This window comes from Vicugna pacos, chromosome 2 (assembly GCF_048564905.1).
Source record: "Vicugna pacos chromosome 2, VicPac4, whole genome shotgun sequence".
In the NCBI taxonomy this organism is placed as follows: domain Eukaryota; kingdom Metazoa; phylum Chordata; class Mammalia; order Artiodactyla; family Camelidae; genus Vicugna; species Vicugna pacos.
The window spans coordinates 104,124,524-104,139,915 of NC_132988.1; the positions used below are offsets into that span (position 1 = coordinate 104,124,524).

The 15,392-nt window shown below is 48.7% G+C and overlaps 1 protein-coding gene and 1 long non-coding RNA gene across 6 annotated transcripts in view; one reads left to right on the top strand and one right to left on the bottom strand.

The window, feature by feature from the left end:
* Positions 1-1,228: 1,228 nt before the first annotated feature.
* CCDC149 (coiled-coil domain containing 149) overlaps positions 1,229-15,392 on the top strand; it is a 96,491-nt gene continuing 82,327 nt past the window's right edge. Inside the window, exon 1 of one of the 5 annotated variants that reach the window (XM_072945639.1) lies at positions 1,229-1,494. In XM_072945639.1, coding sequence (XP_072801740.1) covers positions 1,456-1,494 — 39 coding nt within the window. In that variant the 5' untranslated portion in view covers positions 1,229-1,455. Of the gene's footprint in view, positions 1,504-9,955; positions 10,043-10,840; positions 11,071-15,392 lie in introns of those variants that run through there. The other 4 variants (XM_072945632.1, XM_072945640.1, XM_072945650.1 and 1 more) reach the window with 4 other exon arrangements.
* On the bottom strand, positions 8,877-11,080 carry LOC140687799 (uncharacterized). Its single transcript, XR_012062363.1, has 3 exons — positions 10,973-11,080; positions 10,365-10,446; positions 8,877-9,205 (listed from the first exon to the last, which is right to left on the bottom strand). It is a non-coding gene; the product is annotated as an uncharacterized lncRNA (long non-coding RNA).

Here is a 15,392-nt window from a genome sequence, read left to right on the forward strand (position 1 = left end):
CAAACACTGCATTAGCCAGAGCAAGTCACACGGCTAAGCTTAGAGTCAAAGTTACAGACAGTGGCTGGGACACAGGCAGGGGATTATTGACACCATTCTGCAAACAATCTTCCACGCCAACAAAACAAGGCCAAGAACAGAATGCAGTATTTCCATCTCCCAGGGGTGATACTTCATTTTCAGGTTTCCAAGATGCTGAAGAGGGTCTCTGGGAGCTAGAAGTCCTAGTTGAGACACTGTTTCGCCACTTTTCCTGACAAATGGACATAATATCCATCTTGCAGGGTTGATCCAAGATTAACAGGTGCTGAAACATTAAATAAATAATGGCTTTCACAACAGTAAAATGGGTTCAGAACCTCTCAGTCTACCTGCTCATCTCCACAGGAAGCATTTCTGCAAGTACGGAAAGCTCACTACTGGTGTTGGTTCAGGACAGGATTTTAGGTGACATGGGAAAACCACCTTGAATAGCATGGACTCGAGTGAAGATTCCCCTGCCCTCTGTAATTCTCTTTCAGTCCATCCTCTTAGAAGAACGTCTCAGTTTGATGCCAATGTCTTCAACACCTCTCTCCACACGTGCTAAGCATCACACTCGGAGCTTTGGTTCTATTTAGAATTCATTACTGTTTTATTTTCAATGTTTTCATTTGTTGTCTATTTATGACAGTTGATAATTTAAGAAATAAACAGAAATACATATGAGTAGCTTAAAAAATCATGTTAAATATATAACAACATGCGGTTCATTCACTCATAGGTTCAACAGATAATTGTAGAGCAACTACTATGTGCCAGGCCTTGTACCCAATGTTCGTCAGAGGAGGAAGCAACCCTCTGCCCGAGTGGGGCTTGCATTCTAGCGGTGGGAGCCGCGTTGGTGTTCAGGGAATGGCTGGATTTGGGGATTTGCTTCTTGCGGGGGACACAAGAGGTGCCCACCAAGCCCGCCTCCCACCGGGAGAGCGATAATCCTGTCGTCATAAGTTACCTGCCACTATGACCCAGAAGGAGGCCCAGAGCCGGGTCCAGGGTCTGCGCGGGGTCCCAGGCTGCGCACAGGGGGCGGGGTACACGGGGTCCCGGGACTGTGCAGGGTCAGGGGGCCACGCGGGGTCGGGGGGCTGCGCGGGATCAGGGGGCTGCGCGGGGTCCGGGGACTGTGCAGGGTCCCAGGCTGCACGGGGCGGGCCAGGGCCCGCTCGGCGGTGGCTGTGGCCCGGGCGGGCCGCGGCTCCTCCTCCCCTTCCTCCCGCGGAGGCTGACGTTGAGTCAACAGCGCGGGCGGCCGCAGGAGGCGGCGGTGCGGCGGCTCGGAGGCGCCGGGCCCTCTCGGGGCCGCGCGGGGCCCAGGTGGCTGCGAGCGCAGCGGCGCGGCAGGAGGAGGAGGCGGCGGCGGCGGCGGCGGAGGGCGGCGTCCATGAAGCCGCCCCGCGCCCGGAGGAGAAGGCCATGAACGGCGACCGGACCGAGAGCGACTGGCAGGGGCTGGTGAGCGAGGTGAGGCCGAGACGCCGGCCAGGCGGGGTGGGCCGGGCCGAGCAGCCGCCAGCCCCGAGCCCGCGCCCCCCTCCCCCGGAGGCCGAGCCCGGGCGGCGACTCGCGGGGGACGCGCACCCCGCGGCCTTGGCTCGCTGCCCCCGCGCGCCCGGCCAGGTGCGCCGTTCCTCCCGCACTTTCCGGTCGGCGGGCGCCACTTTCTTCCACGCCAGCCGGTGCCAGCCTTTGGGGAGGGGCCTTCCCTCCGGGCAGGGTTTGGCCCTGGATTGGAGAGAGAAGCGCGGGGATCCGGGAGTAGGAGCCAAGCCCCACCTGCCTTCTCGGTTACCACTGTTCTGGAGCCAAGCGATTGGTCGCCCGCGGCTGAAGCGGAAAGGTGGTGCCAGGGGGAAATCCGGGTCCCGAGGCAGCACCCGGGCCAGGTGGAATCGCCTGCAGCGGAGGTTGGGGCGGGAGCAGTTCGGGGTCCTCCAAAGGCTTTGTTCATTCACTCATTCAATTCAGTCAACACAACGCTGGTGCAAAAGTCATTCGACTTGTGAAAGCAGAGAATACCACACCCCCAAACTATTTTGTCATAAATACCCCTGGGGTCCGACTCCCACGCCGTTCCCTCTTCAGTCACCTTAAGGGTGTTTTGGCCTGGGAGGGGCTGCGACTTCTCCAGGTGAGAGGGGGTGCTGATGCCTTTCTCTCGCGTTAAGTTGCTTGTCCTGATGTCCCACCGTTCCTGACGGCACTCAGCCATGTTACCCAGACACGCTGACTATTCCCCCGGACACCCCCATCCCCAAGGCCACCTTGGGTCTTCTTTTTCACTGTCCTTTGCACACAGTGCAGGATGTAGTGATTTTCTCTTCCTTCCCATGTTGGGTGTTGGAAGTGAAACCTACTGTCTTTCTCCTTTAATCATTTTTTTTGGGTCTCCAGGTCAGTCTGATAACTATTTAATGTTCACTGTGTGCAAAGCATTGTATTTCTGAAGAGGAATGTACTGTCATAGCTTCTCCCCAAGTTTCGTGTATTCACTCTCGGTCTGTACAAAATAACTATACAGTACTAGGGTACATTGTCCCCATCTCCTCTGTCAGGCTTTATGGCAAAGGAAAGATCCTCGGGGATCTTTCTTCTTGGCCCATCAAGAATCATTCCCAGTAGTCAAGGAAGCTGGAGGCGATTCTTCATAGAAGTCCAGTGCTGGGCTCTGAAATAGCAGAATGTTTACTACTCCAACAAACACTTGCTGAATGCCTATTAGGATTCAGATACATCGCTAGGTATTTGGGATGTAGTGGCCAAGAAGACAGACAGCCCTTTCTGCCATCATAGAACCCCTGAAGCACATGGTATGGTTTGGGAGGAGAGTCACACAGTAAACACTAAGAGTATACTAAAGGGTGGATGTGAAGGATGAGAAACCAAAGAAGGCAGTGCTCACTTGCATGGCTGTCCCTGGAGCAAGCACATCTCTGCCTTGCACTGACCACGTGGAATTGTGGCCTCATGGTCTCCCCACTAGGCTGGGAGTTTTTATTTGGCTCTTTGTTCCAAGTGCCCATTCACGGAGCTCCATATACAGCAGCTGCTCAGAAAATACTTCTAGAATAAGTCAAGTTCTGGAAATGGGTCTTTTAGGAGTTGTCTTGTCTACCCCAGCTGCGTTTCTCCAGAGTAATGCCTTCTTGCCTTCAGATAATTCATTAAAGCTTAGGATGCTGTGGGGATGTGAAAATGAACACAGCATGCTTCCTGCCTTCACAATAGCTTATGGCCATCTCTTGAGTCCATCCCTGATGTTCAGCATTTCTCATGGCCTCGTTCTCATAATGGTATAAGGTAGGAGTTATTTCATATTTTACAGAGGAGAAAACTGGCTCAGACCAGCAAAGGAACTTGCCCAGAGTCTCACAGCTGGAGGGGGCAGAATCTGAACCCTGGTCCGCCTTGACTCCAGGGCTCGGTTCCCTAGGCCACGCTTTATATTTTAATCTCCGGTTCATCTGTGTCTTCCCCTAGGCAGCAGGTTCCCCAAGGGAGGGAGCTACGTCTTATTCTTCTTTAAATCCTCAGCAACGGGATGGGATCAGTGTTTCTAGAATATGATGTACAGATCACCTACATCAGAGTCATTTTGTGAGCAAAAAATACAGTGAGTCACTTGGAATTTTGGGGAAAAATGCAAATTTCTGGGTCCCTCCCCAAATCTACTGTAGTGGATTGAATCATGTTCTTTCCCCCATGGAAACATCTAAGTCCTAACATCCCAGTAACTTATTTGGAAATAAGACCTTATTTGGAAACAGGCTCTTTGTATGTATAATCAAGCTAAGGATCTTTAAATGATCCTGGATTTAGGAGGGGCCCTAAATCTAATGACTTGTGTTCTTATAAGAGAAAGCAAAGATAGATTTGAGACACAGAGATACAAGGGAGGAGGCTATGGGAAAGCGGGGATGCACAGAGAGGAGGTCCATATGAAGACAGAGACAGACATTGGAGTTAGGCAGCGACAGCCAAGGGATGCCAAAGGTGGCCGGCAGCCATCAGAAACGGGGTGAGGCTTGGAATAGATTCTGCCTCATAGCCTCCAGAAGGAACCAATCCTGCCGACAGTGTGCTCTTGGACTTCTAGCCTCCACAACTGTGAGAGGATAAATTTCTATGTTTTAAGCCACCCAGTTTGTAGCGATTTGTTATGGCAACCACAGGAAACTAATGACCTTATCTGCATGAAAGTGCTTAGGGGTGTGGCCCCCAAATCTGCTTTTCTCACCAGCGGGGCTCCCCAAGTAATTCCCCTACCTACTCAAGTTCCGCTGACCTGGCTTCCCTGGGTGTGGACCGGGTCTGGTGTGGAGAAATCATCTGGGGCTCAGGAAAGTAGGATTCAAGGAAGAGTATGGTCAGTGGCTAGTGGTCTTTGAAAGTGATTTTGGAAGCCGACGGAAGGAGCTGGGGAAGGCATCACCAGACATCTGACCTGGGTCAGATGGGCTTCTGACAGCTCATGCCTATTTCTGCAGAAGTCCTGGGTTCTGCCTCCCGCCTCGTGTCCGCACGCCATCGCCCTTCCTGCCCAGAGCCCTGTGCTCTCTTTCAATCAGTTTGCTTCCTCGGCTGGCCTCCAGGAAACATTTTTTATGGAAATGATGTTATAGAGATCAGTTTTGTTTTCAGAGTTTTAGTGTAACAAGGTGAAATCACAGCCGTCTCTCAGGCCCTGAAGTAAACACGGCCACACATGTGAAAGAAGCGTGGCTGGTGTTCTCTTCTGGAAATTAACCGTCTGAGGAGGGGGAAGTGTGTTCCTCTTCACCACCTGAGGTGATCTTTTCAAATCAGGGGGAAATCTTGAAATGCAGTCGTGCAGACAGTCAATAACTTTATTTCTAAGATAAAAGTCCTGGTCATCTCTTAGCCTGCTGCCCTGTGATAAACCATGCCCAATTCAATTTCACTATTTGAATTTTGGTTAATTAATTAGATAGCAATCAATCCTATATTCCTTGAGCATGTTGTATGCAGTGGCTGTGAGGCAGATATAGAAGATGGTTCACCCTGGGCCTCTGCCCAAGGTAGAGCGGCTGACACTTGGGAGAGAGGCTGAACAAGCTTGCAGTCTGACCCTGCGGTTAAGGGCGCAGCTTTGGGTCTCATTTGTTGACTGAGATTGGAGGGGAAGTCTTGGCTCTATTTCTTTCTTGGTGCAAATGGTCACAAACCCAAACCAAGGAGGTTCAGCTCAGAGGGAAGTTATTGACTGATATTGTGGGTTGAGTTGTGTCCTCCCCAAAATACATTCAAGTCCCAAACACCCCCAGACCTGTGATTGAGACCCAGTTTGGAAACTGGATCTTTGCAGATGTAATCAGGTTAAGATGAGGTCACTTGAATGGGCTTCTAATCCAATGACCAGTGTCCTTAAGAGAAGAGGGAAATTTGGGTGCAGAGATGCACAAAGGGAAGACAACGTGAAGACACAGAGGAAGGAAGGCCATGTGATGCCAGAAGCAGAGATTGGAGTTACGTTGCCCCAAGCCAAGGGCCCAGCCATGGATTGCTGGCAGCTACCGGGAACTAGGAAGAGGGAAGGAAGTATCTTCCCCTAAAGCCTTATTAGGGAGCTACCAACGCCTTGGTTTTTAGACTCCTAACCTCCATGACTATCAGAGAATTAATTTCTGTTGTTTTAAGTCACCCAGTTCCTGCAATTTGTTGCAACAGCCTCTAGCAAACGAATATAGCCGACATGACTAATAATTCCCTGATGGGGGTGGCTTTGGGCACTGCTGGATTCAGCACACAAACAGATGTTTTTCTCTCCATTTTGGGGGTTGCTTGCTGCCTGGCTTCAGTCTCAGCCTCCCACCTTCTCAAGTTCAAGACCAGAAGGGAAGACAGAAAGTCTTATGCAGGAGATTCTGTAAAACTCCAGGAGTCACTCCATTGGAACTCACCTGGGTCTCTCACCTGCCCTGGAGGAAATTGCTCAGGAGTGTAGTGATCTGACTGCCTCAGGCCTGCAGTTGTGCGGGAGGCCTGGCCCAGGCCACGTGGACTGTGAGTGGGCTGGGGCTGTCAGTACTATCTGCCAGAAGAAGAGGAATGGTTGCTGAGAGAATCACCACACCGTGCGACTTCTCTGAGCCTCCTTTTTCTCATCTGTAAACAGGATAACGTGGTACCTACTGCACAGGTGCGATGATTGTGAGGATCCGATGAAGTAATTCTTGTTAGCTCTTTGCTCTTTGCCCAGCAAGCAGAAGTGTTCAACAAACGTTAGTACAATGAGGGTGAACCCCAGGACTCAAACTCAGGTGTTCACGAAATGAAAGCTTCTTTATTTTGCTATAACACTTGAATCATGATTATAAACTCCCATGGTAAGGGTGGTGGGAACGTAACCTGGATTGGAGTCACCCTTCTGCCTGAACTTGTATTTGAGTTCAAGGGGCTATAAGTAGTACTCAGCCACTGGTGGGCATGATGGGATGGGGGGCACACACCTGGGCTGGGCTATTTGTGTTCAGCCACATCCTCCTCATTTCAGTCTAGGATCTGGTTACTGGTCACTGTCGGTCACTGTTGTGTCCTTGTTTCCCTCTCGGGCCTCTTCTGGCCCCTGTCACACCCATGCTGCTTTGGGTGAATGGAGAACAAGGTGATGGATTCCTCCTCTGCTGCTCTGGGCATGGGGGACTTTGCTCCCTTGCCCACGGTGGGGGGCCTCAGTCATGTTCTGCTGTCCCTGAGTCACTCCTGAGCTGAGGGAAACTTTGGGAAACTATGGTGCAGTTTTCTGCATAGATGTACCACACCTCACCAGGCTGGGTCCAGGAAACTGAGGATTATTTTTCACTTCCTAAGAAAGAAGGGTATATTCGTTAAAGTCTAAGCCACTTAACAAAGATACCTACTCCCCAAAATATATTGTTTTAAATAAGGTAGACATTTAGATCTCTTTTGTGCCATAGTGGAAGTGGTTCAGGCTGGGAAGACAGCCCCACTCTGTGAGTCAGTTAAGAACCCAGGTTTCTCCCATCTTGTTTCTCTACTGTTTCTTAGGGGATGATCGTCTGTATAAGTGTGTAATAAAAGCTGAGTTCCTGCCATGTTTTGTCCCAGCCCATAGGAAGGGGAAAGAGAGAGAGAGAAAGAGGAAGTCCAAGTCAAGGGCCTTTTTTTTTTTTTAAATTAGGGATGACTAGAAAGCTGTACATATCCCTTCTCACATCCCATTGGTCTGAGCATGGTCATATGGCCACACCTAGCTGCAAGGGAAGCTAGGAAATACCCACTTCAGCTAGATGTGCCCAACTTAAATTTGGGAGGGTTCTATTAAAAAGTTAGAAAAGTAGGACACGAAAAACACAAACCATAAAAGGAAAAAAAGGATAAGTTGGACTTTACCAAGACTAAAAATTTCTGCTCTTTGAAAGTCTCTGTTAGGAAAATGAAAAGACAAGCCAGACTAGGAGAAATTTTGTGTGGAACCCATATCTGATATCCAGAATATATAAACAACTCTCACAACACAATAATGAGTAAACAGCCTAATTTTAAAAATGGGCAAAAGAGTTAAATAGACACTGCACTGAAGAAGAGATTCCAATGGCAGACAAGCACACGAGCTCAGCATCATCGGTCATTAGGATAATGTAAAATAAAACCACAATAAGATGCCACAACGCGTCTATTAGAATGGAAAAACAAACTCACAAGTCAAAAATGGAAAAATCAAGTGCTGACTAGGCTGCAGAGCAACTGGAAGACTCCTATATTGCCGGGGGAATATAAAATGGTACAGCCGCTTTTGGAAACAGTTTTACAGGTTCTCATAAAGTCAAATACGCACTTAACCCAACAAGCTAGCATTCCCACTCCCAGTTGTTGACCTGAGAGAAATGAAGACACACGTCCACACAAAATCCTGTATGTGAATGTTTATAGCAGTTTTATTTATAATTGCCGAAGATGGGAAACAAGCAGTGTTCACTAACAGGCAGGTGGATAACTTGCTACATCCATGTCACGGAATCCTGCTTAGCGATAAGGTAGAGCAGACCACAGATCGATGCAAAAACGTGGATGAGTCCTAAAAATATTTGGCACCTGCACAGACTAGAAGATTCTGCTTATGTGAAACTCTTGAAAAGGCACAACTAAAAGGACAGAAAAACAGCTCAGTGGTGGCCATAGCCTGGAGTGGGTGAGCAGACTGACTGCAGAGGCACACGAGGAGCCTTTCTGGAGTGATGGGCAGAGTCTACACCTCGACTGTGTCGATGGCTACATGACTACATAAGTTTGTTAAATCCATAGATCTGTACACCTCAAAAGGATGAGTTTTCCTTTATGTAAATTATACCTCAATAAACCTAATTTTTTAAAAGGGAGGAAATGGATATTCAAGACAGCCATTGCTATAGAGAGCTTTACTCTTTATCTCTCTGATTCCCCAGCTCATCAGCTCCCCATCTCCTGCCCTTGAACAACTAGCCATGCCCCTGGTACCTCATTCCCATGGTCCTTACTTCTTTCTCCCCACCCCACATCAGGGTGATTAATCTTCATTCTTAGAAACTCACCGATAACCAAGCTCTCCTTCCGTGCACTCAGTCTGCCTTTTTCTCAACTTTGTTGATCTTTCTAGACTTTTGGAGGGTGGAGGGGGAAGGAACTCCTGGGGGGCTCTTCTTTGTCCTGATGTCTTAAGGCCCAGGCTTTCAAAACTGAAAAGCCAGTCACTTTGTGACCAGTGTTCCGCTGAGCTCTCTTTCCCTTGGAATACAAAGGCAGAATGTCTAGCTTTTGAAAGGAAGAGGGATATATGAGGAGGAACAGGGTAGGAGTTACAGGAATTTGAGTCGAGGTAGATAGAGTATCATTTAATATTTCAAAGCATTATTCATATTAATAATATTATTAAATGAAAAAACTGCACAATAATGAACAATTCTTACACACATATACACACAATCAGCGAGGCTTGAAGAAGTGAGGAAAACTTCTTAGGACAAGTAGAACTGGGTCCCTCCCCTTTGGTTGAAGGGGGCGTGGGCGATGGTGACAGGAAGCAGGCCTGAACACTAGGCCGGTGGCTGGCCTTTGAGGAGATGCTCCGGATAGAGGCTGAAACTAGTAGGTGGAGGTACAGCAGAAACTGAGCTTGGGTGGCCAAGGCAGACCAGATGGTGAGTAACTTCAAAAGCAAGACAGAAAGGTGCGTTCTCATGTAGCTGGTAATAACCACTGAATGCTTTTTTAGCTAGAGTATAAGCTGATGGAAATACCTGGAAGACATTTGTGTCCACTGAACTCAATAACCACTGAGCCTCTGTCATTCACAAGGCACCGTGCCAGGCAGTAGGGACAGACAGACAAATTCGGTAGCTCTCCCAGGAGTCAGGGAAAGACAAGTGAAGATGAGCTACCAGTAATCTAGTATTTTCTGTCACCATCCGTATTCCCAATTACCCCTATGGCACCTAAGTCATATCACTTATCATGTAGTTTTTTAACTAACCCTTGACCACTTGTCTGTCCTTCCACTGGACCCAGAAGATCTTGGACTCCTTGAGGGTAGGAACCGTATGTTATTAACTTGTGACCTTAGCACTTAGCACTGTACCTTGCCCTTCATGGGTACTCAGTAAATGGGGAGTATGTGAATGCTTGGACATCTGAGTAAGTCAGGTGCTAAGGGGATGCAGCATCAGTGGGGAGACATGAAAAGGGATGACTATGAGAAAGATTTTCAAAGGAAGACATGTACAGGATTTCATAGCCAATGGGATTGAGAAGATAGACTAGAACGAGTCCAAGATGACCCTTGAGGTGTGGCTAGAGAGTGGTGGTGCTGGATATGACTGAGGGCTGGGAGGGGACTGCGTCTGGGGAGAAGAGGACAGGTTCCATTTAGAACTCTGCATTGTTGAGAGTTTCCTGGGAGTATCTGAACTCTTACGAGGCAAACTCCATGCTTCCCGGGAACATTTTTGATGAGCAGCTATCTTCATAGTGGCGGGCTAATTTCAGAGTAAGTTTATTAAAATTAGCATGTGGGGGAAAGCGAGCAGAACTGCTATTTTTACCTAATGGGATCATGTTCTCTCCTGTGCAGGGAGATTCACATATGTGCTTCTAAAATTGACAATTTCTACTCTTATTCTGTTAAAAAAAATTCATTTAGCGACTTTCATGTTGAATAAAATACATTGGCTGAAGATGAGAAGAGGACTTTGGCTAGTCCCTGAATGAAAATGACCAGAGTGAGCAATATTTCTTAGCCACTGCCTGGTTTTCCACCAATAAAACTATACTGAGGCTCTGGGTGCCTCCTGGCAGAGGACTTGGCTTACCTGGGAGCCTGCATCTCTCTCTGGTCCTTCAGGTAAGATAGTGCCAGTGGTAGAGGACACCTGGTCCCCAAGAAACACGGACCTTAAGCAGATTTTTTAGAAGTGTTTCCATTTTCATTTCACATCTTCTAGCTGACCCTGTTTCTTTTATCTTACGGTATTTCATTGTAACAAACATCTTAAGTTTGTTCAAAATATCAGACTTCTTTAAGCCAATCTACCATTTTACAACTAGCTTATTAAGCAATCTTAAAAAAAAAAAAAAGAAAAATAAGAAGAAAACAGCACTTCACCAGGTCCTCTCACTCAGAAGCCTTCAATAGCTCCCCGTTACTGGGTATTCAAGACCCTCCTCAAGCTGATCTTGACTTGTCTTTCTAGCCATCTGTCTCATTGTTCTCCTCATAAACTGGCTGTTCCAGCTGAACCGGTCTGTTCTGCATTCTGGCTCCTCCCTTATTCTCCCACCCTGACCTCATCTGGTGGGCCTTCCACTTCTTCCCTGACCACAGCCTTTACCAGCCCTTCAAGGTGGAATAGACACCCACAGCCCTCATAAAAGTCGTCCGTGACCACCCCAGCGTAAAGTGAGCTCTTCGACCTGTCACCTTATGTGATGTAGGTTCCAAGCCACTCGTGGAACCCTTCCATGCTCTCTGAGCAAGGAAAGGACCTTCTCTGTGTGTGGATCTTAACTGCTATACAGGTTAGTGATCTCCTGAGGAAAGGGGCCATGACCACCCGGGTTGGGGCAGAAGACAGGAATTCTAGAATGATAAGGCTTTATGCTGTGGCTCAAGAGGTGTGGTCCTGCACCTGAGTGAGGATGCTGATAGAGCATCCTCGTAATGACTTAGTTCTGGCCCATTTGCAGGGCTTCTGCTTTGATTTCACATTCTCATTTGTGGGAAGAGGCTCACAGACATGCCTGCCCACCTGCAGTTTATTAGTGACAGACCTACAGGTAGGGGGTCAGTGACGTCAGAATGGATCCATCCCTGTGTTGGGTTGGTGGGTTGGCATGAAAGAAGAATGAAACATAGGCCAGGGTATTTCAGTGGGACAGATGGTTAGCAAAGTAGGAGGTCAGCACGCAGCATACTAGGGACGTAATGAGCACTGCTATGTGCGAAGCCTTGTGTGTGAGACAGTGCTCCCGAGGGGTTTACAGTCTAGTGGTGATGGAGAACAGGGGCATGCATTGTGGTAAGTGCTCTGTGGGTTAAGGGGAAGATCATTTGGATTGGTGAATTAAGGAGGTTCTTGATGAGGGTGGCACTTGGGCCAGGAAGTTTGGCAGGATTTCTGCCAGAGGAAATGCAGAGGAAGGGTGTTCGAGGCAGAGGGAATGGAGATAGCAAAGGCACAGAGGTGGCAAAACGCAGGCTTGCTTGGGAAATCCCAGATGTCTTCCTCTGCTTGAGACACATAGTGGGACATCAGGTGCTGTTTGTTAAGCTGACCTTGAGTGCCCGGATAGCTACAGAGATTCCTGGGGCTCTGAATGGCCTCCATTCTGGAGGCAACTCAAAGGGCATGAGTAAGAGGTTGCCTAGGGATGAGGGTTGAGCAGAACATAGGAGGTCACCTGCCCCTGTCCCTGTCCCTCTGTCTCCTTGCTCTTATCCACTCTCAACCCACCTGGGTCTGCCTTCCACCTCTGCTTTTCTCCTGAAAATGCTCCTGTCAAGGCCTCCCAAAGACCAGCCTCCTATTTGCCACACCTTGTGGTCTTTCTTCTGGCCTCAACCTGCCTGATACTCCACGCTTCTTCCCCTGCACGCAGGGCTTTGCCTCCCTCCATGGGGCCGCTGGAGGTGTCCTCCAGACCCTCGTGCTCAGTGCGCCCTAAATTGAGTTCACCTTCCCTCTGCCTCCCGCCCTTCCCACCTCTTCCCCTCTTCTATCCCATCTCAGTTAATGGCATCACTATGGAAGCGTCCTTGATTGTTCTTCCCAAATTCCACCCCCCATCTAATTGTTTATGAAGGCCCATCTTTTCTGCTTTAGAACAAGTCCTCAAATCAGGGCTCTGTGTCACCTTTCTTACTATCCCACCACCACCCAGGTTCTCATCCACTCTTCCCAGCATATTTGCAACACCCTCTAAGATCTTTCCACGTTGGTACTAGAGTTGTCATTCCCAGCACTGACATGATTCACCACTCCTTTGCCTAAAGTTCTCTGATGGCTTTCCAGAGCCTGCAGAGGGAGAGCCATTCCTCAGGTGTCCTCCAACGGCCTGCCCTCACCTCACCTTCAGTAACTGCTCTGTGCCTCTAATGCCACCGCCTCCCCCAACCCTGCCATAGAACTGCTACCAGATCATTCCATACCCTGAGGCATCTCTAGGTCTTGGCTTATGTCCATAGACCACCTCCTACTCACATTTTAAAGCTCAGCTCAAATGTCATAACCTCCACTTGGTTTCCTACCTCAAGAGATTGGGAAGTGGGTGGTAAATTTCAGTTAGGAAGGTGGTATGGGGGATTGCGATCAGGATGAGAAGGTAAGGGAATGGGTCCCTGAGGAAGAGGTGGGTGGTTACCAACGTCTCGCACAGCGCCAGGCACATGATACTGGGCAGGTACTTGGAGAGGAAAGGGAGGGAGGGATGGAAGGAATGAAGGGAAGGGAAGACAGTTTTCCTTGCCATTTCCAACATTCTCTGTGAAACCAGCCCTGCTCACCTGATGGGGTGCCCCACTTCCAACCTCTCCCCAAGCTGAGCATGGCTGTGAAGGAGATGAGAGTGAGTTCCACATGGCCCAGCATATGCCTGGTGTCCTGGCCAGCTTCCTGTCTCAGGCTGCAGTGGGTTACATAAGTCACCAAACCCTACCACTGGGTAGCTCGTGGTCTCGGGCAAATGTCCTGACTTTTCCAGACTTCAGTTTCTCTGGACTTTATACAATGAGAGTAACAGTACCTGCCTTGCGTCCCTCACCTAAGATGAGGATAAAGTGAGATGAGGTACGTGAAAGTGTGTTTTAATGGCCCCAACCGTCTGCAGCCGAGGTGGTGGTCCCGTCCTTGCCCGAGCTTTAGGAAAACCCTTCCCGGGACTTTGGAGATGCTTCAGCAGAGGGAGGTGATGGGTCAGCTGCTGGCTGTCAACGTGATGCCATTGAGAATTCATATCGATGGGGCGCAGATTGACGTACCTGCTTGCTCTGCCATCTGCAGACCCCATGACCAAGGCAATATTGGAGGTGGCAGCAATGGGACTCCCTTTTTTTTTTTTTTAGCCAGGTCCAATTTGCCTTTTAATTTGCTCCAGACTGGCGAGTGCTGTCGGGGTCAATCTGTAACCTTTTCTGCTTTTCCGACTGTCTCCAGCTTTGCCAGAACTTCCAGCGCATTTGCAGGCTGCTCGATCAATCATCTCCTGGGCAGCTTCCATCACATGGCCTCTTCTGCTCTCCCCTTATTCACCTCCTGACCCTGGACCCTTCTCACTCCCCCTCAGTCTGGTCTCCTGCTGACCACTCTGTATTTGTCATCGTTTGTTGGGGGTTTGAATGAGCCTCACAGTCAGCTGATTTCAGTGCTCAAGACACAGCACTTGCTCACAAAGAACTAGCATTCACCTCCCTCCTCAATTCTTGCAGGTGCTTCCCCATCAGCCTCCCTGCCTCCTGCATCTCTTTCTGCCTTTCCATCCCATCCATCACTGCCTGGTCGGGGGTCTGGAGGCACAGCTGTGATCCTGACCCTTTCTAGCTCAGAAACCTCCAAGGTCCTATTGGCCCTCACCTGGGCTCAGACTCTGTTGTCATTTAAGGCCTTTCTTTTGTCCAGACAAAACAAAAATGCCTTATTTCGCATTTCTCCTTTTCACAAGTCCTGTGCTCCTGGCAAACAGAACCCCCTGGGGTTTTTGCTTCCCTGCACCTGGCCTTGCTCAGTCCATGCTCCTGCCTAGAACTCCTGTTCCCTTCCTTCTCCTCACTCCTCTTTCAAGGTTTGGTCATGACCACCTTGATCCCCACCTGAAAGGTCTTTTGCCTTCTGCAATCCCAAGCATCTTGACACACCTCCGTGACCAGCAGCTCCCTGGTGCCACACAATGGAATTGTTTCTGTCCATGCCTTGCCTCCAGTCTGGAATTCCTCAGCGCAGGATGGGCGGATTCATTTTTCAATTTCCCATTGTGCCTGGAACCATGTCCTGCATGTAGTGAACAAATCTAAAAGAGACGACAAACCCAGTGGCTTCTCAGCTACCGCTTGAACTGGAAAACTACTGAATTAAAACAAGGGTGTCCTTTTTGTTTGTCAGAATAGCATGTTTACTTGTTCCTCTCTCCCAGGTCCCCTTCCCTCCATTTGATGTCACAGGCCTTCTGACTCTCAAAATATAGATGGTGATTAAGGTAATAAGTCATATCTCCTTTTAATAAGCTCTAAGTGGTTTCTGAATTTACTAGAAGTCGGTTCCTCCCTCCCACTCTCCCTCCCACCATTCCTTCTCCTTCCTTTCTTCCAGACTGGAATTTTATTCCATCAGATCTATTACTTGAAAAGCGTCAGGCAGAAGCTGCGGGTGGGAAATCATTTGATTATAAAGAGCCACTTTCTATTATGGATTCTGACCTGTGTTAGAGTGTGTCTGAACATCTTTAACTCTGCTCTGGACTAGAATTTAAGTTTGTTTCAAGGTTATTTGCCACCCACAATTGCCTCTCATGCAAAGAAACGCAGTTTGGGGGGTCCGTATGGCCATTTTCTTATCATGAGAAGTAATAAAAATAACTCCTTAAGTCTGTCTTTCTTCCTCTGGTATTTAAGAGGATTAGGTCCCAGGCACTTTGCTAAAAGTTGGGGTGCAAAACCCAACAGGGTGTCATCACCATCCTTTGTGTTCCGTAATCTAATTCTTGTAGCCACTTTATCAGTTAGAATGAGCAGGGGGAAGTGTCCTTATTTTATAGACGAAGAAACGGAAATTCAGAGTGTTTACGAAATATTAAAAAATACAGAGTCCTTTTTTTATGATCACTCAGCAAGAAGCAAGCATGTGGAGCTA